The following is a 25,493-nucleotide window of genomic DNA, read 5'->3' as shown; positions in this document are numbered from 1 at the left end:
TGTATTTATAAGAAGATAGCCTTTCAACAGAAACTTGTTTTGATTGAAAACAACTTTTGGACGAGGAAAAATTGGTGAAAAAGTACGGCTGTCTGTTAAACTAAAAAAGAATAATATTTTTTTCATGAAAAGAAATTAGATTTGCCTTTCTATCAAATAAAAGCTTAAATAGGATTTGGTAAGAAACTTGTTTTTTTATTCATTTAAGTTTTTTCCCTATAACCAAAGTATATAAAAACTAACGTTTCTTTTCATCTACAGAAAAAATGTATTTCCCTAGTAACTAGGACAACAGCCGCTTTATTCACGAATCTTAAGGGATAAGACAATGGCCAATAAATTTTTGTACATCCCAAATGGTGATACACAAAAATACCTCTTTTGTAGATTACAATTAGTGGTTGAAATGTTTGGCAAATCAACTTATCAAGATTCAATAAAAATCTCCAAAGTTGTGAAGCCAACAACTAAACCAAAGTTTTTAAAAGCCCAAGGTCCCCTCCCTCCCTGCGCTTTATTTAACAAAAAAGTCCTACAGCAAAAAGTAAAGCTATTGTATAAACTGCAGTAAGTAAGCATAACAATAGTTGTATGAAAGTTTGCTATCTTAGCTCTGCAAAGTTTCACTAGGACAAGGATACAGCTTCCCAAGAAAAACTGTCAATCCTACATTATCTTTAAGGCACCAGTTTTAGGTTATCTACTTCAAATACAATTATACTTTACTGAATATCCGTTTTAATTGACTGTTGCAGGCAAAATAGTTTTTTTAATAAGTGAAATATCCAACAATATATGCATTACTTTTATACTACAATTGCTGAAATTGTTATCACATGGAGCCAATATAGTTCTTTATATTCCATATGCCTGTGGTAGAGTTGAAGCAAGGCTGTTAGTAAATTCTAAGAAGTGTGCAAATTATGGAAGTTTTCAGAACAGACACAGCATACTAACAGCCAACACACACAACTAAACTTTTACACACAAATTAACCAAAACCTACATAATTAAGTACAAACACACACACAAAATTACACAAAATTACACACAGACAATGTCATAACACAGCCAAGCTAAAATATCCACCCACACGAGGTAATATTTTATATTTAAATAATGGTAAAATTCTTTAGAAAAAAACTCTTGAACAATGTAAAGTACATTTCTGTGTTGAAAGATGGATGAGCTGAAATATCCCATTGCTAAATTCACCGCCCCCCCCCCCCCATCCAACGTCATACTCTAAAAGTTTAAAAGGAATGGGACACTTCTATCTTTTTTACTTTATCATTAGGGGTAAAGAAAAAAGGTAAAATTATAGAAATAAGCTTTACAACAGAAATCATAACTTAAACTTTTTTTTAAATCTGCAAAAAAATGAACTTTAAGAATATCCTTTTGAACTTAAGCTTCTAAACAATTGTAAAAAGCTTTGAAATAAAAAAATGAAAAGAGTGTGAGAGTTTGGAGGGATAAGGCAATGGCGTTCATCTTTTTTTCAAACTAAATGGAAAATACAAAAGATACAAATTTATAGTATTATTAGGGGGGGGGGGGGTCATTTTGATGTCAATTAACCCTTCCCTGTACATCCCTGGAAAATACTTAGCTAAACTTTTAAAGGCAATGGTAAAAAGGGGGGGGGGGGAAGAGAATTAGGATAGTTTTGCGTCGTCTGCCATTTTTTTCTTCTTCTTTCTTTTTTACAATTACTGCTACTAACTAGATTCAAGAGATACACTACAGGGAATAGGGGGGACTTGATTATGACAAAAAAGGAATTTAATAACAATTTTCCACTGCAGGGTTTTTAGTGGCACTTTAAAACAACTAAGAACATAAACCTTATTCGTGGGCTTAAATAGATACAGAATACGTGATCTTTTGACAGGAGAAAGTTAGTCAATTTAGTTTGCAGATATGGACCTCATTTATAGGTCAGTTCGCTCATCAAGTAAGATAAAACAGAAAGGGGTAAAGGGGGTATAAAGGGAGTAACGTCATTTTAGCCAGCTGCTAGTTTCCCCTCCATCCCTTTCCTCCGTGAAATAGAGGGATTATTGTAGTGTAAAAAAAGGAGAAAGGTAATGGGCCATAAAAAGTAAATTGGCTCGCTATAAACAATTTTACTTTTGCTATGATTCTTTGCTCTAACTATTATATTTTTATACTGGCAAATAAAAATAAATTAAGAAACTAGAAATGCTTAAAAATACTTGGATCACGAATTTTCTACATTATTTCCTACCCGCTCTCTCAAAATGAAGTGAAAATATAACAAACCTGCAGGGCATTCACCGTTCGGCGGGTGACAACACCCGGTATGCCGGGTGCAATCACCTCGCCGGTCGGCGGGTTGACGCGGCGCGACTGGCGATTGCCGCCGGTCCTTCGGGGCTTGCGCAGCATCTGCTTGTAGTTCTCGGTCTTCTTGGAGAGGTAGTAGTACTGGACACAGTCGGACACGGACTTGCGCTCCAGGTATTGCGCGATCATGCAGAAGTTCTTCGGGTGCTGTAGGTATTTCTCTCTGAAACAAAGGGTTTTAAGTTAGTGCGGGTTCCAAACATTTGATGAGCTTCAACGAATTAAAATATTTGAAAAAACGGTAGAAAAAAAATATTGCCATATCTAAGGAAAAATATGCTTATATGTATGTATATTTTTATGATAAATCAGTTGCATATTGATTAAATATTAACCAGAAAACCATATGCTATCAACATAATATGATACACTGTTGGCTACAATTGAATCAAGACAAAAGTAAGTGCCGAGCCCTGGGACCTATGTAGGGTGAAAATAGACATAAATCCTTGATGATTCCAGGTGGAGACAAAATATTTTAGCGGGGTCTTTTGGTTTTTTTTCAATTTAAAGTTCTGAAAAAAATTGAAAAAAATATGAAAATCTTTAATAAAAAGCAAACAAAAAATAATTTTCAATATTTTTTTTTACTAAAAGATACAAACAACTTATATAAATACTATAAGCCTTAAAAAAATCACAATTTTTAAATTTAGACTTTCAATATAAAGATTTGTAGAAAAAACCTAACAACAAATTCTAACATATTTCTGATCAACATAGCAATAAAACGTCTTTTGCAAAATCTTTATCATCAAAAATAAATAGCACTTACTAAAGACTTTTTTTCATTTAAACTTATACTTTTCACATTAATTAACTTTAAAGATTGATTTTTTCTAAAAGAAAGGTTGCGTGATTTTTTTTATTCATAATTAATTGCCTAATTTTGAGATTCAGATAAAAAACCTTACTGCTTTATATCATTGGATACTCTACTAGCAGCGGCTACGCCTCTAGAGGCATATAGGGACGCTTAGGTTGGGGGGAAGACGAACCCCCCCTTACAATTACAGCTTTTTTTAATGAAAAAGTTAAAAACATTTATTTTGGAGAGTTAATTCTCTTGGGATAGTGATGGTACCCTTCCCCAAAATAGTTATAAACCTTACCAGGACATATAAAAAGCTACCATGTAAAGGAGAACCATATTGGTTCTGTGGTTAGTGAGATCCCTTGGTGCACAAAGACTCACATAGAACGTGTTACTTTATTCTAAAGATACATATATACACAGAAACTCTACAATCAGAGTATGTCTGTTTGTTCATCTGTCTGTATAAAAACATTACAGAATATATTTATTTGGTACTAGCGGCTACGTCCCTAGAGGCCTTTAGGGGCACTTGAGAGGGGAAGAAGTGGTTGAATTCTACAACTAGATTTTTATTTTAGACTTAAAAAGAAAAAGTTATTTTTTTGTGTGTGAAATGGGGTCCTTTTTTAGGGGTTGATTTCTCCTAGGATGGTGGAGGTACCCTCCCAAAATAAGTTATAAACCTTCCAAGAACCAATGAGAAGCTACATAGAAAAAAAAAGAACCATTGATCATTTTAATTACTATTTAGGGATCTAAAGGGATAAGACAATGACCGCTAAATTGATTTACATTCCCAAATATGATACATTGATAACCCTTCTGTATGTTTCAGTTAATGGTTGAAATGTTGGGCACTTAATTTAATAATCCAACCAAACAAAAATCGCAACAGGTCCCCTAAGTAGTTAAGCCAACGAATAACAAATTGCTATATTAAACTATGGGGACTAGTCTAATAAACAGACCATTGTCCCATCTCGCTCTGATTAATATATTTTTGTATCTGTATGTTACACTTTGTTTTCCTTACACTTGCTATTTTCTTTATTTGTATTCTTTTAAACTTAAGAGCTTTACTAATTATGGATGTTGTCTTTTTCCCTTGTTAAATCCAATTACCTAATTCTTGATATTCTTTGAGGATGATAATTACAATTATATTTTATTAAATGGAAAAAGAACAATTTAATTATAATTCAAGATAAAAATTATTTTATCACTAGCGGTTTTGCCCCTAGAGGCATCTAGGGGCCCTTGACAAGTGGGGGGAAGTTGACCCCTCCCCTACTTTCAGTTTTAGTATGTAAAAGAAAAAGTTTTTTTTAAATGTTGGGTAGGAACTAATTTTTTCTAAACTCAAAACTTCTCAGGACCATGAAAAACTTGAACCAAGAAGAACTATATCAGTTAAGCGGTTACAAAGAATCTTCGGTACCGACAGACACCCTCACACACACACACACACACACAAACAGACAGACACAGAAACTGTTACTTTTATATAAGGATTAATAGACACTAAACTACTCCTTAATATGTTGATCCTATTATCAGTCTAAAAGATAGGTCAATAAAGAAGAACCAAATTGGTCCAGCGGTTAGCAAGAACTTTAGGCACAGACAGAAAAAACACACGGACATCCTATCTTTTTTATACAAGGATATAACTCTTAAACGATAGGAAAATTATTTTTTTCCAGATGATATTTCTCTCCCTACTTTAAAGCACTATTTATGATACAAAATAGATTGATGTCTGTTTGTCCATCTTTCTGATGCTTAAGAACTGATATAGTTCTTTTTTTACTTTACTATGTAGCTTCTCATTGGTCCTTGGAAGGTTTATAACTTCTTTTGAGAAAGAGAAGAGAAATCGCCCCTTAAAAAAGGACCACAACACACAAAAATCTTTTTCTTTTTAAGCCTAAAATAAAAATATAGTTGTTGAATTAAACCCCTTCTTCACCTCTTAAGTGCCCCTAAAGGCCTCTAAGGGCGTAGCCGCTATAGCAAAATAAATATGTTCTGTATTGTTTTTATACAGACGGATGAACAAACAGACATACTCTGATTGTAGAGTTTCTGTGTAATAAAGTAACAGGTTCTATGTGAGTCTTTGTGAACTATGGTTCTCCTTTACATGGTAGCTTTTCATATGTCCTGGTAAGGTTTATAACTATTTTAGGAAAGGGTACCACCACTATCCCAAGAGAATTAACTCTCCAAAATAAATGTTTTTGACTTATTCATTAAAAAAAACTGTAATTGTAAGGGGTGTTCGACTTCCCCCCCAACCCAAGGGCCTCATATGCCTCTAGAGGCGTAGCCGCTGCTATAAGGTTATCCAGTAATATAAAGTAGTAAGGTTTTTTATCTGAATCTCAAAATTAGGCAATTAATTATGAATAAAAAAATCACGCAACCTTTCTTTTAGAAAAAATCAATCTTTAAAGTTAAATAATGTGAAAAGTATAAGTTTAAATGAAAAAAAGTCTTTAGTAAGTGCTATTTATTTTTGATTATAAAGATTTTGCAAAAGACGTTTTATTGCTATGTTGATCAGAAATATGTTAGAATTTGTTGTTAGGTTTTTTCTACAAATCTTTATATTGAAAGTCTAAATTTGAAAATTGTGATTTTTTTAAAGCTTATAGTATTTATATAAGTTGTTTGTATCTTTTAGTAAAAAAAAATATTGAAAATTATTTTTTGTTTGTTTTTTATTAAAGATTTTCATATTTTTTTCAATTTTTTTTCAGAACTTTAAATTGAAAAAAAACCAAAAGACCCCGCTAAAATATTTTGTCTCCACCTGGAATCATCAAGGATTTATGTCTATTTTCACCCCACATAGGTCCCAGGGCTCGGCACTTACTTTTGTCTTGATTCAATTGTAGCCCACAGTGGATAGATAATATCATTATAAATGTAAAAAGAACAGTATAATATACTGAACCAAATGCACAAAAAGGTTATAAAAATAGTAGTGTTCAATTTAACATATCTTAATTACCGTGTTTTTTTACAAATGAATCTTTTCCTGAGGAAAATGTTATTTTTATTCATTTTATTATAATTAATGTATACTTTTATTATATCCAATAAAATCATATGCATACGTGTTTTCTATAAAGATAAAGATAACAATCTTTCATTACAGAAATGCAGCTAAAAATCAAAATAAGATATTTCAGTAGCGAAGCTACTCTATTAATACCTATAGATCTTTATTTAATATTTCTACACTTTATAGCATCGTATTATAGACAGCTTTCAGATTAAAACCAGATGTGTTAACATATGCTATACATGATTTTTCAGTTTGGCTTAGAACCAGTTCCAATCCAACGGATATTAATCGGTCTCGAAGCCATACTGAAAAAAACTTCAGTTTTTTTTCAAGACCTGATCCATATTATTCTTTTAATATGCAAAAACTTGAATGATTTGCCAGAGAGAAAAAAATGAGGGAAGAAAAATAGAAAATCTTGGGATGACGACATATGACATATTACGTCAGTTTTACAGATATGGATGTAAAACGTGGATAATAAGACAGGGGAAAATTTGTCATCATTTATTGGTCAGTTCGTTCATCCAGAAGGAGGGGTGGGGGTGGGGTAAAGGGGTGGATAAGTAGTAACAGTTATTTTAGCCAGCTACGAGTATCACTTCATAAGAGTACATAAAATCTGCTGCAACATCCAAGTAATAATATATCCATTTATACAGATACTACTAGAATATTGATTCCAGGAAAGTAAAACTGAAATACAAACTTTTAAACAAAGACAGTGAAAGCACTCCTGAAGAAAAAAATGTTTTTCTTTTTTTAATAATGTTTAAGATAAAGCTTTCAATGAAGAAAATAATACTAAAAAGTGCAGTTAATTTGATAAAGAAAATGTTAAAGGCTAGATAATTTTTGTCGGGTGTCATGTACCTTTTCCCTGCATTCAATATTTCAAGAAATATATTTATTTAAAAAGGGGAAAAGAGGATTAAAGTATAAGAAAGGAGAGAAGATTATCAGTTTTAAGATTTGTATTTCGTTATACTATCAATATCGTATAATTGTCACGTCAATCTAAACTACAAAGTAAAACGATGTCTATCACTTCGTACGTCTGTCTGTCCGATTGGGCTCTACATTCACAACATCTTTACACAATTTAGGTAAAAGTAGAATTACCCAAACAGTGATCTTAAGGGATAAGACAATGGATGATAAATTGATGTCCACTTCCGATTATAATTAACTATATTATCACATCTTTAGATTAAAATTGTCGATGGAAAAGTTTAAAACTCTCCTAGTTGGTACAACGATTGAGATTAAGTGTTTTATAAACAAGTAAAATTTCTGCCAATGTCCCTTCCCTCCATTAAAGAATAGAATAAAACCTGCCACCTCACATGGTTATGCAAAGTTGATTGAAGACAAACAAACACACATCTTACTACTTAATTATTAATTGAATGTTTGCTTTTTTTATTGAATACTTACTTGAATGTATCTTTCTCGGCGTCCGTCCACATGTTGACGAACTTGCGCTCGTTGTAGACCAGCAGCGGGTCCGCCATCAGCCCGTTGTTGTCAATGTACTTCCGTTTCCGGTCCTCTGGCGGTAGCAAGGGCGGCGGTACCACGGCGTAAGAATGCATTTTCTTTTCCTCCAACTGAAAGTATATCTGAATTTAATGTACTTGTAATTATCCCCCACGTTTCCGTACATACATAATTTTCTAGGTGTAGAGTAGCACCGCTTTTCTACAACTAGAATATGCCCGTACGTCCATCTGTGTAATTTGATGATTAAATATTCATCTGCTATTTTTAAGATAAGACGTCTAATCTATTAAAATGTTTCTCTTATCAATAAGGCACATTTCACCAATGCTTCATAACTTTAAAAAAAAGATTATATAAAAGAAAAAATAATATAAATGCACTACTTTTAGACAAATCAATATTATTGTCCTTGTTAATTATGTTGGTCTGTATTCTAAAAATCCATAGTATTTTAAGCAACATATTTTCAAAAAGCTTCGCTTCTATTAGACATAATCGACCATGATTAAAATTGGCAAAGTTATTAATACCTCATCCTCTTGTAGTTTGTCAATAACATCCTGGATCTCCTGGTCACTGCGGACAGTTCCGCGGGTACCCAGCCGCTCATTACGCTCCTGAAAAGCAAATTAATAATAAACAGTGAAATTAAACATCTAAAGCCATTTAATTATAAAGCTTATTTAGGTAATTATAAGACAACAAGGATGACAACATCTATAAAAGCGAAGCTGTAAAATCAGAAGGAAGGACAAACGAACAATAACTCTTGTGGTGTCAGAAAATTAATTTGTAAGTAAATTTGTTGTAAAATACACAAAGGAAGGATGAATTTAAAGAAAGGACAACTATAAGGTACATTTTTGAAGATAGGACAGATAAGCTTGTAGAGTTGTTTTGCTACTAAATAATAAATAAGGTACCTAAAATAAATACATGCATATTTAAAAAATTAAAAATAAACTAAAATCTACAGACAAAGGTTGCATAATCAAAAACATTTTCGAAAGGTTACGCAGCATTAAGAACGATTTTCAAATAAGCATAAGCAAAAAAAATTGATTTAGTATAAGGCACTGGTCGCCGGAAGGAAAAAGCAGTTTTTTGAAACAGGCTCTCTGAGATTATTACAGATTCTGATATATACATATATAGACTAATGAAAAATGCAAAAAACGAAATCAAAAGCGTTCCTTCTTGGGAGAAAATGCGGGAAAAAAGTTTTTAGCTAATTTTAACCTAAAATTCACATTGGCAAGCCTGTAAAAAAATATACACACATTTTAAGCATGTCATTGCTCAGCACCTAGAAGTGATAGAAAAATGCTACACATACCATTGTAAAGCTCATAACCTCTTGTTTTCATATTGGTATATAACGTTTTTGTACTATTATTAGTTTTTGAGCTATCCTCTAAAGTATACACAAGTTTTAAAAATGCAGTTTTTTCCTGAGAATTTTAAGTTTGATACTTGTTACACAAACCTTTTTCAAATTATATTACTTAGCACCAAGGAGTTATAATTGTTATTAGTTATTATATAATTATTTTATATAGGTAAAATTGTATATTTTGGGAACTTTAAATTTTAGCTTAATTAAAAATTGTCTTTGAAATGTGTATAGTTTGTAGTAAGAACCAAGTAGGGAAGGGGGAGAGTTAATACACTTATAGGAAATGAAATTTAGTATAAATTTTTGCCCTGGATGTTTTTGGGCTTGTTGTTATAGTTATTAACTTTTTGTAAAATCTCTTATATGATTAAATCTACTAGTACAACTTTGAAAATTGAATTTTGGAACTTTTCTTCTAGGGGCTAGTGGGTTAAAACAGCCCCCTAAACACTAAAATCTAAGTTTTGAGCATATTTTTTTGCGATATCAAGCCAATTTTTTTAATGTAAACCTTTTTTTTACATAATTAAGCTAAATAGTCATTAAAGATTTCATTTTGTCGCTTTCATTCTTGGGGTTAGTGGGATATAACACCCCCTAAAACACTAAGATTGTAAGTAATGAGATTATTTTTAAAGATATCAAGGTATTTTTTTAATGTTAACATTTTTCACATAATTGAACTAAGTAGTCACTAAAGATATCATTCTGGCACTTTCCTTCTAGAGTCTAGTGGGGTAAAACAACCCCCAGAATACAAATATTATGAGTTCTGAGCTTATTTTCAAAGATATCATGTTGAATTTTAATGAAAACTTATTTCACATAATGAAAAAAAAAATAATTTAGTCCTTGAAAGAGAGTGCCTAATTGAAATCTATAGTGATTTGAAAAAAAAAGAATTCATTAACAAAATCAGCCCAATATTTTTTTTTTAAAAAGCCCAGAACTTAAAGTTTTAGTAGTTTTGGGGGCAGTTTTACCCCACTAGTCCATAGAAGGCAGTGCAAAACTTAAGTTTTACTGGTAGATTTAATCATATAAGAGATTTTACAATGATCAGGTTTATAAATATAACAACAAGCCCAAACATCCAGAGCAAAATTTTATACTGAATTTCATTGCCTATAAGTGTATAAACTCTACTTCTCACCTTGGATCTTATAAGTTTACAATTGTGTGGGTGTTTCACCCCACTATCCCATAGAAAGAAAGTGTTAAAATGAAATCTTTAGTTGCTACTTAGCTTAATTATGTGAAAAAGTTTACATTAAAAAGCTTGCTATCTCTAAAAATAAGCTTAATCCTTAAATTTTAGTGTTTTGGGGGGTGTTATACCCCACTAACCCCAAGAAGGAAAGTGACAAAATGAAATCTTTAGTTGCTACTTAGCTCAGTTATGCAAAAAAGTTTGCATTAAAAAATTAAAAAATTGGCTTGTTATCTCTAAAAATATGCTCAGACCTTAGATTTTAGTGTTTTGGGGGCTGTTGTAACCCACTAGCCCCTTGAAGAAAAGTGCCAAAATTAAATTTTTAAAGTTGTACTGGTAGATTTAATCATATAAGAGATTTTACAAAAAGGTTAATAACTATAACAACAAACCCAAAAACAACAAGGGCAAAAATTTATGTATAAACTCCCCCCCTCCCTCCTTGGTTCTTACTACAAACTATACACATTTCAAAGACAATTTTTAATTAAGCTAATTTAAAGTACCCAAAATATACAATTTTACCTATATAAAATATCTTAATAAGGGGGGGGGGGGGAAGTTTTGACACATTTGCGTAAACCTGGCACCTAGGCTCTATCTTTGGACTGAGAGGATAGGTTATTAGAGATAAAATCATTCTTATATGATGAATTTCACGAAGTTTTAAGATTTTTTGGATAGACCTCCAGGTGGTCTCTGTACAGGTAAAAATAAAATAAAAATTTTTTTTTTAAAGTTACAAATCAACTTATAAAACAAAATATGCATCTTTTTTCTTCAAATATGTGAATAACATTAAAAAAGATACATATTTTGTTTTATAAGTTGACCTGTAAGTTTAAAAAAAAAAAATTTCAGTTTTACCTGTACAGAGACCACCCTGTGGCCTGCAGCTCCAGAACCTGGAGGTCTATCCAAAAAAAATTAAAACTTCGTGAAATTCATCATATAAGAATGATTTTATCTCTAATAACCTATCCTCTCAGTCCAAAGATAAAGCCTAGGTGCCAGGTTTACGCAAATGTGTCAAAACTCCCCCCCCCCCCTTATATAACTAATAATAATTATAACTCTAGGTGCTAAGTAATATAATTTGAAAAAGGTTTGTGTAACAAGTATCAAACTTAAAAGTCTCAGGAAAAAACTGCATTTTTAAAACTTGTGTATACTTCAGAGGATAGCTCAAGAACTAATAATAGTAAAAAAACGTTATATACCAATATGAAAACTAGAGATTATGAGCTTTACAATGGTATGTGTAGCATTTTTCTATCACTTCTAGGTGCTGAGCAATGACATGCTTAAAATGTGTGTATATTTTTTTACAGGCTTGCCAATGTGAATTTTAGGTTAAAAATAGCTAAAAATCTTTTCCCGCATTTTCTCCCAAGAAGGAACGCTTTTGATTTCGTTTTTTGCATTTTTCATTAGTCTATATATGTATATATCAGAATCTGTAATAATCTCAGAGAGCCTGTTTCAAAAAACTGCTTTTTCCTTCCGGCGACCAGTGAAGGTTAAAAAGTGTGTTTATAACAGAGAAAGGTGTGAAATCAAGTCCGGGTATTGTCACAACCAAAAAGCAATTCACATTAGCTGAAAAATACTCATTTTAAGACCATCGTTTTAGATGTTCTTGGGACCATAAAATGAACAGATAGCATTACAACATGTTTTTGGATTCGTCAGCAGTTTGTACTCCAACTATTAGCGATTCTAATCAACTGATATTGTTATACACGAGCGGAAGTGAACGCACCCCTAGCCGAGTTGCGTGATCGGGTGTCTATAAATAATTTCAGTCTACATATTTTATAATGTACTTTTTTTCCATGCATAAAGAGAACAAAAAAAGTCTCAAAAACCTTCGACATAAATTAACATCAAAATTTTAATGAAAGCATCATACTTGATGATTTATTGACAATATCTGCCAAAATAATTATTGCTAGGTACGCTACCTTAATTGTATAATTTTGGTATGAAGGTATTCAATGTACATTTTTACACATAAATAATAAAAGAAAGTAATTACATTAGTTATACAAGCAAGACATCTTTCATAACAAATAAGAAGGACAATAATTTCCAAAAGTAGTACAGCATAACATAAAAATAAACAGTCAAGAAGCAGTTCAGCTGCCTATATTGTTTTATACTTAAATATATCTAATGGTCAAAGGAATCTACTCAGAAAATTTCAAACGTTTATCTTACATAGCAGCTAAAAAATTCAAATTTTTGTCATGACTGACACATCAAAGTTATAGAGTAGAATTGCTACTAATAACAACAATGCAATTGTTTTTATTATTCTGAAGTAATATTATTATTTTTCTGCAGCAGGAAAGAGGGGAAATTCTAATAATAACAACATGTAAAATCAATAACATTCCGCATTGAGAATTATAGTATCCTTTATTTATATTTGTCTGTCTGACTGTTTGTTGATTTGTAATGCCCTTTAATTTGTGTAATAGTCCTAAGTAATGAATAATATATTGTTGTTTTGGACCTTATCGTTCTTGTAAAAGCAGCTAGTCCTCTAATTAGTACCTTTATTGTTGTATATCCCAATTAGAAGCTTTAGCAGCTATGCTAAGCTTAACTATGGCGGTTGTCGTTCACTTCCGCTTATGTATAAAATCACCAGTAATGCTTAAAGCATACTATTTTAACAGCAAATATCCTAGCCCTTGCCCTTTCCTACAATCTCACAAATAAAATACACATTGGTCTATATGCTCATAGACTTTTAACTTCCAAAGGTGGGGATAAAGGGGTGTTTTCCTCCCTTAAATTTTTAAAAAATACAACCCCCTCAAATTAAAAGCTTGAGTGTCTTTTGCGAATTTATGTCTCAGCGGTTGTGGGAAACGCTTGCACACCCAACTACAGCACACTAGCTAGGGCTCTGCTGTCATAAAACATTATCTTAACTTCCATCCGAGTTAGCAAAACTTTTTCAAAGGCGAAGCCTTTGTACATTTAGGGCGTGTCAGTCCGTCTCTCCGCAACGGATGGCTCTGATAATAAATTTAATCATAATATAATTTTCCTATTATCGTGATTCCTAGGATTATAAAACATAAATCTCTCTAAATATCTAATAATAAAAGCATTATTCACTAAATTTATGTTTGTCTACTATATTCTTTTGTGGATGTTGTCATCCCTGTACATAGTTTTTATAAACTATGCCAAAATACATTTTTTGCAATAGGCCGAGATTTGCAAAGGATTTTGTGCCTCGGCACTCTGTGCTCATTGGCCAAAAAAAGTTGAAGATAGTTGATAAAACCAAAAAAATCCACCAATTACATTTTGGTTGTAGAATCATAAAAATCAAATATTTATATATATCTTTGTTTAAGAAAAACTACCTTGAACTTTTTCATTATAAGAACACATTGAGTCGGATAAAATTCGTATTGCAAAAAGAGGATTAACCCTTTCAGCCAAGCGTTAAGGATTATTTCAAATAGCTGTATTTAAAATCAAATAAAGAAGAAATTTAATCTGGCAGAATTAGCTACTTTTTTTTTAAAGTCAAGCAATTGCAAAAGTATTTTTATAACACTTGGATTTCATAAGCTTTTTAGGGGACGATTACCGTTCAATTATTGTTTTAAGCTTTTGAGACAAACATACCAGTATAATGTGGGTAAATTGTAGAGCATCTATGCTACAAAAAGCATGTTATTGTACTGTAATGTACATAATGCTATAAAAATAATATTTTAATAGTATAATATTAAAAATATTAAACATCAAAATGAAAACATTGATAAAATTCAGGTCAATTAAAATGGCCTAACAGGACAAAATATTTAAATCTAATAAATCTTACATAATAGACACAAGTATGCCTACAAAAACTAACCTCAGAAAATCACATGAATATTTAATTATCAATGTAATGCGGTTTTTTACATGCATAAATTATGTATATTACAGGGCGCGTAAAAAGTGTTCAATTTGCATGAATTAGATAGATTTCATATAGTTTTTAAACATAAGAATTAAGATTAAGCAATTTTCTGTGTCCCCTTCCCCAATAGGTATTTATTGGTCAGTTCGTTCATCCAATTGGAGGGGAGGGAATGGGCTCGTAGGGGTGATTAGCCAGCTACAAGTTCCACTTTATTAGAGCACATAATAATCTGGTGCAAGATCCAAGTAATAATAAATCCATTTGAATAAGTGTAGGTGACAATTTATGTGAACACCCTGTAGAAACATAGCTAGTTCATATAAAAATAACATTAAGATAAGATTAAAGTACACTATGCCAGTGTACCTTTTATGCGTAGTATTTCATTTCATAACCACAACAAAAGATAAGGATTTCACAGAGTAGCTGCAAACGTATTTAACAGTGAAGCCTGATATAAAATTGGCCTATATTGGATGTTATTTTAATTGTTATACTTAAAAAAACAGTAAATCCTCCGAAAACATATGAATTAATAGAAAATAAATATAAATGGGAGGGTTATATAAAAGGCATGTCTTCTTTATTCATAATCTAAACATACAAATTTTAGAGGTGAAACTACTCTAAAGTTCCAAATGTCAGTTCGTCTGTCTCTCTAAATGGGATATACTATATTTCCTCGGCTGTTATTTAAAATAAGCAGCTGGTATTTTTTGTGAAGATTTCTCTTCGTTTTTCATCTCACTTTTAAGTGAGGAAAATATCATTTGCTATTTATGAAAGTTGTTATCCTTGTAAAACATAATATGCTTTTTTACATAAATGTTTAATGCATGTTAGTATGTGTTTTAGTATCAAATAACACAAAAATGCTAAGCCCCAGCTTTTGTAGCATTGTATAATGGCCAAAAATACCGCTGGTATCAATTACATTATTTTATATCAAACTTTTTATATAAAAAGTTTTACCAGTGAGCGAAAATTAATTATTTTTCAAGTCTCGAAACTTGGTTGCTATTTCAATAAAATTAGGTTTTAGTAACTTTATAGAATATTGCATTGAACCAAAGCAGGATCTTAATTCGAAATCTATGTTTTTGATTATAAAAGTCCAAATTGGTGGAGCTACATTGTTTCATTAGAGCCTGTATATATTGTATAGCATAGCATCCTAGAGATAGAAACACACCCATCCATAAATATACAATATATACCTTCAATAAAATATATTGCCCATTTTCCAGGCAAACTAAAAAGTACCATATTAATCCCCCTCCCCAAAACAACCATGTTAAATTAATTTCTAACTTTTTTCTAAGCAGGACAGGTGTCCTACCTTTACTTACAGTATGACTTTCGGGAAAATAAATTTAGATTATGATGATATTTAATTCCCGCAAGGCTACAGTCTTGAAAGTTTTCGCTTTAAAACTAATAAATAAAAAATGCTAAAAGGGGAGTTTTATTGAAGCTACAAAACGTTTTTACGCATGTCGACACAAATAGTACATGCCTTGGCAAGGGAATAAAATATATGTGTACATAAACATTAGGTAGGGCCGATATGCTAAAGATTGTCTAAATTCTTTTGCTGTGAGCTATGAAGGAAAAAGATTAAAGGAGGCTAAAAGATATGTAGAGAATTTCCTAATTAAACTCCACATTCACGTAAATGGATTGCTTTTAAGCAGCAAAGATGCTTTTAAAGTATCTATGTCCGTATGTTTTTCGTCGGTCTGTAATGTATGAAAATAAGACTATAAAAAGGTCAATATTAGGTTGGAAAATATTATATCCAAAGCACGTTGAAATAATATTGAGCCTTTTTGTACAGCAATCTTTCTTGTCAATAGACATTATTATCCTTGTTATCTAATCATCCCTCAATCAATAGTTTCTTAATTTGCACATCAACTCTTTAATTTTGTTTTTTCCAACATTTATTATTTTTTATTCCCGGATTTTTTTTATAAGTCATAATTGTCAACTATTGATAAAGCAATTTTACATCTAAGATTATTATGATGTATATTTCTTCTCTCCTATCTATTTTAATTTTCAGGACTAAGGTATATGCATTTATTTAAAAATGACTCATTTCTATTGAAAATGTTTAAATAATATTAACACAAAAAAATCAATGAGAACTAGTTGTTAACCCTGCTACACAACCCTAACAAGCAGACCATTTATATGCTGCAGAGAGAACGCCTATTTAGCATGGAGCTAATGTATGTTTTTTTGTCTTTAAGGTTGCTAGCCCATTCATCAAAAATAATGCCATGTTCATGTTTAGTCTGTAGGCTAATGTGCTTTTTTTAATAAACATGCAATGCATGTTGTTTATTGCTTAGGATACCTAACTCTGTCCTTTAATTACCTCATAAGGGTAACTCTTTTATTTTATGACCTTTGTCTTGTCTTAAAACTAAGAATTTCAATTATTGAGCCTGTTTGATGGTCAAGGCATTTTCCCTACTCGATCTATTACTGTTACACGCTAGATTTAGCAACAGTAGGAATCTTAGTAAATGCCATATGCAGCTTGTATATATACTAGTGGCTTCGCCCCTAGCCTCTAGGGGCTTTGCCCCAAGAGGTTTGATCAACTTAATTTTTCGTATTTTAGATTTTAAAAGAAAAAGTAAAAAATTTTTTTTTTTTTTTTTTTGGGGGGGGGTATTTTCATTTTTTGGGGGGGTTGGGGGTGTCCCAACCCCCAAGAAAATAGCTTAAAACCATCACAGGACCAGTAGGTATATTCCCTGAAGAGTAGAGCCCAATCGGTTCAGTGGTTACTGAGATCTTAAGCTTCAGACGGACAGACAGACGGACAGACGGACAGACGGACAGACGGACAGACAGACGGACAGACATCGTTCTACTTTGTATTATAGATTAGAGCCCTTGCATTAAATTCTATCTAAAAAATTTGCCATTAAATTAATCCATAGTACAATAAGGGTTTAAAGTTAATATGGACATATCGTTAAAAGATATCTAAAACTTAAATAGCTTGTAAATTAAATGTTACAAGGGGAAAGTGAAAATGGCCAATAAAAAAAAGAAGATTGCAAATAGATATTGGAATTAGGGGTAAAAGGGCTGCTAAAAAGGTTTGATCAGAACGTTAGGAATATGTAAATTGTTTCAAGTTAATGCCTTCATTGTACCATTCCATTTTTTGGTTGATTTATGCAAGATTTCTGTATGCCAAAATTAAATTGCAAGCGTGCAAATATTTGCGAAACATATTAATAACAAATTAATACCTACCATAAGGAAAACTAAATATAACATTTTTTTCAAATTTTCCATCAAATGTTACATAATACAAAATTGTTAAAATACTTAAAAATATTCTGAAACAAATCAAAATAATCCTTCGTCATCTGTTGGGACAATAAAACAAGTGTGATAACGTTCAAAAGTATTGCAGATATTAAAAGAGTTCAACATGTTATTTTATTAAGTTTCATATTAGTTAATATTAACACATCAATAGACAAGACAGAAGGGTAAACTTGTAGATCAGCCTTACTGCAACAAAAAAAAAAATTAGGCTAAGACTTTAACACCGAATCCTGACCACGCAAAAAAGGAATATTTTTTTGCAACACAATTCTCAATTTTTGCAATCCGTGCAAATTTTGGGATCATTAAGATTTTACGGTTAGGTGGCTGTATGTATGTATGCTGAGCAAAATGAGTCGCGACCATGTCTTTTATACCGTTTTAATACTGAAGTACATACGTACATTTCAGGAAGCATGGCGCTACTCTATAGCTCAAGTCATGTCATCCCTTCATTTATGTACACATTTGCAAATCCTGTACAGACCCGTACAAATCAAGAAAATGTGTAAAATTGCTTTTATTTCTGTATTCTTAATAGATATTTTTTTTACTTTTGAACATAAACATCTTTGTTAAAAATGTAGGTAAATATTTAATAGTCAACAAATGAGTGTATTTTATTATTTGCATTATTATCTATTTTTGTATTAGTTTCAAATGACAAATTGGCCTACTTAAGCCAAAAAAATATCAAGAATTTAAAGGAATAAGATAATGGACGATAAATTGATGTTAAATCCCAATAATAATGAACAAAATTGCCACTTCTGTAGGTTATTGGCGGAAAAGAATAGTCATCTTTAAATCAATCTCTTATTAAAAATTCCAAAAGCTAACGAATAAAAGAATGTGTATATTTTACTAAAGGCACAAGTAAACATTTCAAGCCAATGTCCCTCTCCTCCCTGCATAAATAAATTCATTCCCAAAACTAGATTTCAACCCCCCTCTCCCCCCACATTTATCGGCACAGCCTATTAAGTTAAATTTATTTTCAATCAGTATGCTATCAATCTGGCATCAATAAGGCTCCCCCCCCCCCGTAAAAAAGTGCAACATCTCCCAAAAAAGGATTTTCAATTTATGTATCTATCTATGTCTGTGTGTACATTTAAATAAGACACTCTAAAAAAGTTGTAAGGGGGGGATAATTTTTGTAAAGTTAATTAAAATTAAAAATATCATTTGATGAAATCTTTAGGAATTTATAGGGAAAAGCCAATGGCTGATAAATTGATGTACATTGCCAATGATGATATACAAAATTACCCCTCCTGTAGATTACTATTATTGGACATCCAACTTATTGAACCAACCAACCAAATTCAATAAAGTTGTTAAGCCACCGAATAAGAAAGGTAATTATAAAACTTTGGGGTCTAGTGTAATAAGTGAAGTCCCCTTTAAATAATATTTTTAACAGTATTATATTTATTATATGTATATACTATATATAAAATGTTGACGATATCTCGATAATTCTTGCGATAAGCCAGAAAAATAAGAAACCTATTTTTAAACTTGTTATTCAAGTTATATATATGTATATATTGAGAGATTAAAGCTCTAATCAACTGGTATTTAGATTTATGTTTTTATATGTAGTTAGTAGCGATGCTACTCTATACAAAGTGGCAGAAAAGACAATTTACGTTAAATTAATGAACGTCCCCAATAATGAAGGACAAAATTACCCCAACTGTAGATTATTTTATTGGTTTGGACATTAATACTTTAGAAGGAAACGATAACCAACAATAAGAATATTATTATTTTGAGAAGCTTGCTGATATATTTTTGTAATATTATGTGATTTATTGACAATTCCTGCTTAAATTGTATGCTTAATATTGCTGCGCTATTTAAGTATATATTTCTCCTTGTTTTATATACGTTTAACAACAAATTTCAATACTTTTAAGAAATGAAAAAAAAACTGCTTTTAACCTGCTTTATCTGAAATTTTATTTGCAAATTTATAAAGTCAAATTAAGTTATGGAAAACTTTTGATTAAACGCTGCTTTTCTTTATACAACCTTTGTCCGTATGATCTATGAGAAACTAAAAATAAACCAAAAGACGCACTTGTCTCACCTTATCCTCCCGTTGTTTCCGCAGTTCGGGGAATAATTTCTCGTACATTTCGCGCGACTTGGCCTCGCGCTCCCGCCGCTTCTTGCTGTTCTCCCGCCGGTCCACCTTGCGCGTCCACGCCGAGCTCAGCTTGCAGTAGGTGACGGTCATCTCGCGGTCACGTGACTCCTGCTCCTCGTTCTTCCGCTTGAAATACTCCACCAACTGTTTCTTGAACACCGTGTATCTGAAAAAAGGAAGGTTGCATTTTTGGCGTTACATTCATAAATCTTCTACATACATAGATACAGAGTGAGGAAACAAAAGCCTTTGAAAACACATAAAACATGCAAAAACAACATGTTTATTTGGAACGTAAAAAATATAAAAAATGTGGCCTACATTTAAGTCCAAATGTAATAATATAATTACAGCTTAAAATATAGGAAAAATGCACTTTTTAACATGAAATTATTACTTTTAACTACATATAATTTATATTTTTTTAAAAATTATTTAATCATAAGTGTGGTATGTTTTCAACAACGTTTTCAATTATTTTATGCAAAAATGACTTATGGGTAAAACGAGTTAAAGAATAGTTATGTAATTTTAAAAATTAAAAGCACGAAAACAAAACATGTTTGGTATCATGCGCTTTGCCACGGAGACAAATTGTAGCTCCTAGGACAATGCCCAATCCTTAAAAATGATATTCTTTGTAATCTAAAAAATCAAAGAATAAAAATATTGTTGATATCTTCAAGTTTTCATTAATGTTTTCTAAATTCAGTACTTCTTTTTTGAGTTGACATATAATTTAATTGACATTTTTAAGGACTGAACCCAAAGCTATGTTACTAATGACATCAGAAGATTTTACGTAATAGTCAAAAAGTATTTACTTCAATTTCTTGAAATTTGAGTTTAAATTAACAAAATTCCTTTAGATAAGTACATATTTTGTCTATAAGTTAGCATTTACTAATGGACAAAAAACCACAAAAAATATTCAATTTAATGCATAAGCTAGAGAAACATGAACAAAAAATACAAAAAAATATATAAATGCATCTATTGGCAGAGTTAATACCATCGGCTTTTCTATATAATTTCTCTCTATATACCTTCATCATTTAGTGTCAAGTTAGATAAGCTAATATGACACTCATTTCAGAGCAAAAAGGATAGCACCATCCCCAAAATATCAAATAATATAAAAGAATACTAATAGTTGCACTATCACTCCCATCCAATAAACTTAAATGGTTGCTTCATGTGATCGTTTGTCTTCTAATAATAAAAATTGCACATGTCTTTTGCCCCTATGTTAGTTAACAATTTTAAAACATTACTACAATCAAACACGTATAAATAATATATAGATTTTCCCTTTATAGCTATCCCTAAAACAAAATAATATTACACATATTCTCTTATCTCTAGAGGCCCTATATGTACACAAAAAGATAGACAAATACACAATAATAAAAATAGTATTAATGTAAAAATTAGGCCTATGTGTATTTAGTTACATAATATTTCTGATATTTAATTAAAAGCCTATTTAAAAAAATCAATAGCTATATAAAAAGCAAATATAATTAAAGTTAATGTAAATAAAGAAAGTTTTTCTCCTATTGAAGACCGCTCCTTATTGTGATAAAAATACTTAAAATTGCTAAAAAGACATTATACACTCAAATGCACACATAAAATTACACACACACAAAAAAAATACACATAAAATTACAAAACCTAGGACATTTGACAAATGGGAATTTGTATGGAGAATTAAATTGAAGAAAAGAATAGTACTTTTTGATTAATTTTCTACAGCAGGCCATTTTAATGTAGTACAATTTTTTTTAGTTGAGCAGCTACTCTATAACTGAGTAAATAAGCTGCTGATTCTTTTGTAGCTTACTTTGAGTGTTTTTTCATATGATATTTGAAAATGATCAATGACTTCTTTTTCCTAACTCAAAATTCAGACAACAAGTTAAATAATGTAAAATAAGACAATTATAAAAGCATCATTATTGTGGTATGGGGGGAGTGTATACATCCCCCCCCCCCTAATTAAAGTGTACGCCCTCGCCTAGACAGGTATTGTCAAAAGTCATTAATGTAATTGAGGTAGGGAAATGATTGTTCAGCTATGTGGCATACACAGAAATGGGTTCAATACTTAAAAATTGTGTGCTTTGGAATCTTTGTTAACAGTAGTAGCCATTTGTTTTTTTAAAAGTGAATACTAAACAAAAATTGAGATAAAGCAAACTTTAATTTATGAAACAATTAAGACATTATGATTGATGTCAGATAAAATATCAATCAAATCTTTTTTTTTAATTTTAAGGCCTGAACTCAGGCCCTCGTGTGAGTAATGATGCCTCTAAGATGGGAAAATTTTAAGGTGTGGTTCAACTCCCCCCCCCCCCCTGCACCTTAGAAACCGCAGGGATAGAACAATTGACGATAAATTAATCTTGCCCCAAATTTCTTGTGTATAAAATTTCCTTTTTGTAAACATTTTGGGGGAGAAAGGGTTGAAGATTATTTTTGTCGTATCCCTTAATTCCTGCTTACATACCTTGATAGCAAGCGGATATTATGTTCTATGTTGCATTGGTACAAATCATAGAAAAAAATGGATAGAAACCACCGTTGAAAATATGCTTCTTAAGCAAAAAAAAGTATTAAATATTGCTTTTAACAGACTACCTCCATCTACGCCCTTAGCACTATGGCGCTCTGTATTCGATGGGGTGGGGTGGAACTAGAAAAACAGCCTAAAACCATCTCTGGATCTATGTGAAGCTAAGATAATAAACTCATTGGTCCAATAGTTATACAATTCTTAAGCTTCAAGATAAAAAACTTACAAAATAGTAAAATAAAATAATAATATGTAGTATTATTTACTCTTTAAAAGGCTAACAAATATTACATAAATTCAACTGTCATAAATCCTTCTTTAATTTGGCAAATATAAAAACAAGGGGGGGGGGGGAGGGGTATGAAATGGGAAGAGATACCGCAAATAATATTTTGCAACAAGCTAATGGTTGCAATTATTACTTTATGTTGCAAAAACCACCAACAAATAAAAAGCCCTTTAGTCATAAGTGCCAGGGATAGGGAAACAAAAAAATAAAATGATATTTAAATTTGGAATTGAACTTTTTTTGTATAATTTTTAGTATATAAAATATTACAAAACTAGATCTTTTTAAGAAAAAAATGCATCTATTTTGTACATATTTATACTGTCATTATTTTTATCCTTTAAAAAAAACATTTAAACTAGTAAAAACTGAAAGAAACTTCAATCAAAGTTTAAAATTTATAATGGCTATTACATATTACGAGGCATAGTTAAACACAGGGATAAGACAATGAATAATAAATCAATCTTTTAGCCAAGCAACATTTATAATATGTCTTTCATGGCTTTTTACTTATGGGGGAAGGTTTTGGATGTAGGTTAAAATTTCTGCCATTGTCCTACCTCCACCCCCTGAATGGAACGGGACGGATAATTTGGCCATAAAAATGTAAATTCTTTGAAAATTGCTTTGCATATTTTAGTGCGAAATAAGAAGCTTCCACTCTCATTCACAGATAAATGGATAGCAAAAGAATAGCATTATTTTTTTAATTAAACGTAGTTTTAGAAACATCCCTGACAGGTAAAAAAAGATTTTTATTTTCATTCAAATAGTTATTAGTAATCTCAATCTCAGTTGTAAAAAAAAGACCATATCAATAACCCTTTTACCCATTAGTTTAAAATCTAAATTTCAAGGAAATATACTAAGTTCTTCCTATCCACCATTTCAAATTCAAATCTCTAGTTGTATTATCACTGCTACGCAGAATTTCTTAAATATCAAAGCTGCTCTACAATTTATTAAATTCGTTATGCTGTCCATCTACAATAAAACTGATTTTTTAGGCTGCTTTTTAGGACGAGAATGTCAAAATTTCTTTCGAATATTTTTCAAAGTTTATCTTTCACAAAGCGCATTCAAGAAAACAAGTTTCCTAATAGAAAAAAATGATATGAAGTTAGTTTTTTTGGTTATTATCATCCTTGTTAATGGTCTTAATTCTTTTTCTGAAAAGTCTGGTTAATATATTTGTACAGAAAAGTAAGGATAGGACCATGGAAAATAAATTATATAATTTCCTTAATTTTCTATTTGCAAAGTTCTGCTATTGGATATTGCTATTGGCTATAATAAGGAATGTAGATTATCTTAACTATCATTGACCTATCTCTGCCCAAGAAGTAATATGTGATTATTATTCTGTAGACGTAGTTGTAACTAGGTGTGTATTCACATGCGCAAATGTAGCATATTTTTAAAAAATCAGAATTGCAAAAATGGTGAGATTAGCTTCTTTAAAAAGAATGTACTGTACAAAAAAACTTATCAAAACATTGCTGCATAGGACGACTGGAATTAAATTTGTAATACTTTCAGCCCCAAAAAAATTAAATATCACAAAAATCAGTTATACCTGCACATTAAACACAAACCTAACCATGTGCTTCATCTGCTATAATGTCCTCTTGTAAATATGCAACATAAGGAGATTGTGAAGCTACGCGGAAATGATTGTACACTAGCTAGAAGTAACAAGACAAGGGCAAAAGAAAGAAACTAAAGCGACGGGCCAGGAATCTAGATTCGTATCAGGGATGTAAGGTAATGAACTATACCAATATATAAAGTAGTAAGGTTTTTTGGTCTGAGTCTTCACATAGGTCCCAGGATGGTTTTAGGCTACCTTTTTCCGGATTTAAGTCTTGGGGTTATTTTAGGCTATTTTCTACCCTTACTTACACTTTTTGAGCCCCTAGATGCAATGGCCGCAGCCTCAAGTTTTTATAAAAAGTAGCATAACCTATAGATAGATAACTTTAATTATAATATATGAGCAAAAAAGATAAACTCATTACATATTTGGTATAATAATAATAACAGTCTTAAAAATATTTTTGTGACATGAACCAATTCCCTACTTCCCTGAAAATGTGCCTCTATATAACTTGTATATGATACTTATATATATATATATGTAGATATATCAGGTTGTTTTACCGCCTCTAGCAAAATTAAACCCGCTATTTCGGCCCCGACCACTTTTTGTTTCAAAACTTTTTCTTGCATGATTTATAATGAAGCAACTCTATAATTATCCATCCATCCATTTTAAATTATATTATAACTAGCGGCTTCGCCCCTAGCCTCTAGGGGATTTGCCACAAGAGGTAATTTAAAAACAAAATTGGAGATGCAACCACTTATTTCGAACATATCTTTGAAAAAAAACATATTTTGGTGCTGCGAACCATAATTTATGGGTTCCCCATAATGCTTTCTTTTCAATCTTTTAATAATTTTTTTGTGGGGGGGGGGGGTTCGGGGTGTCCCACCCCCCTAGAAAATAGCTTAAAACCACCACAGGACCAATAGATATATACCCTGAAGAGTAGAATCCGATCGGTTCAGTGGTTACCGAGATCTTAAGGGACGGACGGACAGACATCAAGCTACTTTGTATTATAGATTAAGCTGTGAATTTCATAAAGCTTGTTTTAACTTAAGAATCTAGAAAATATAAAATTACAAGTTCTTAACATTTATTTCCTATGAATCATTTGTTTTTGATGATTCATAAGTACTTTAAATTATTTTTTCAGATGCGTATCTATTTTTTATATATGTTTGTCAGTC

At 31.3% G+C, this 25,493-nt stretch overlaps 1 protein-coding gene across 4 annotated transcripts in view; it reads right to left on the bottom strand.

Annotated features, from left to right (window-relative positions):
- The window catches only part of LOC145313448 (uncharacterized), an 89,606-nt gene that overhangs the window by 24,383 nt on the left and 39,730 nt on the right, over positions 1-25,493 (bottom strand). Inside the window, exons 8-11 of one of the 4 annotated variants that reach the window (XM_080152871.1) lie at positions 19,756-19,990; positions 8,294-8,380; positions 7,698-7,882; positions 2,287-2,533 (exon numbers count right to left, since the gene is read on the bottom strand). In XM_080152871.1, the coding sequence (XP_080008997.1) occupies positions 2,287-2,533; positions 7,698-7,882; positions 8,294-8,380; positions 19,756-19,990 (754 nt within the window). The remainder of the gene's footprint in view (positions 1-2,286; positions 2,534-7,697; positions 7,883-8,293; positions 8,381-19,755; positions 19,991-25,493) is intronic. The other 3 variants (XM_080152873.1, XM_080152872.1, XM_080152874.1) reach the window with 3 other exon arrangements.

The sequence above is a fragment of the Acartia tonsa genome, chromosome 3 (assembly GCF_053477335.1).
Source record: "Acartia tonsa isolate MP-2025a chromosome 3, ASM5347733v1, whole genome shotgun sequence".
In the NCBI taxonomy this organism is placed as follows: domain Eukaryota; kingdom Metazoa; phylum Arthropoda; class Copepoda; order Calanoida; family Acartiidae; genus Acartia; species Acartia tonsa.
Note: the sequence above shows the minus strand (reverse complement) of the source record. Positions and strands in the feature narration are given on the sequence as shown.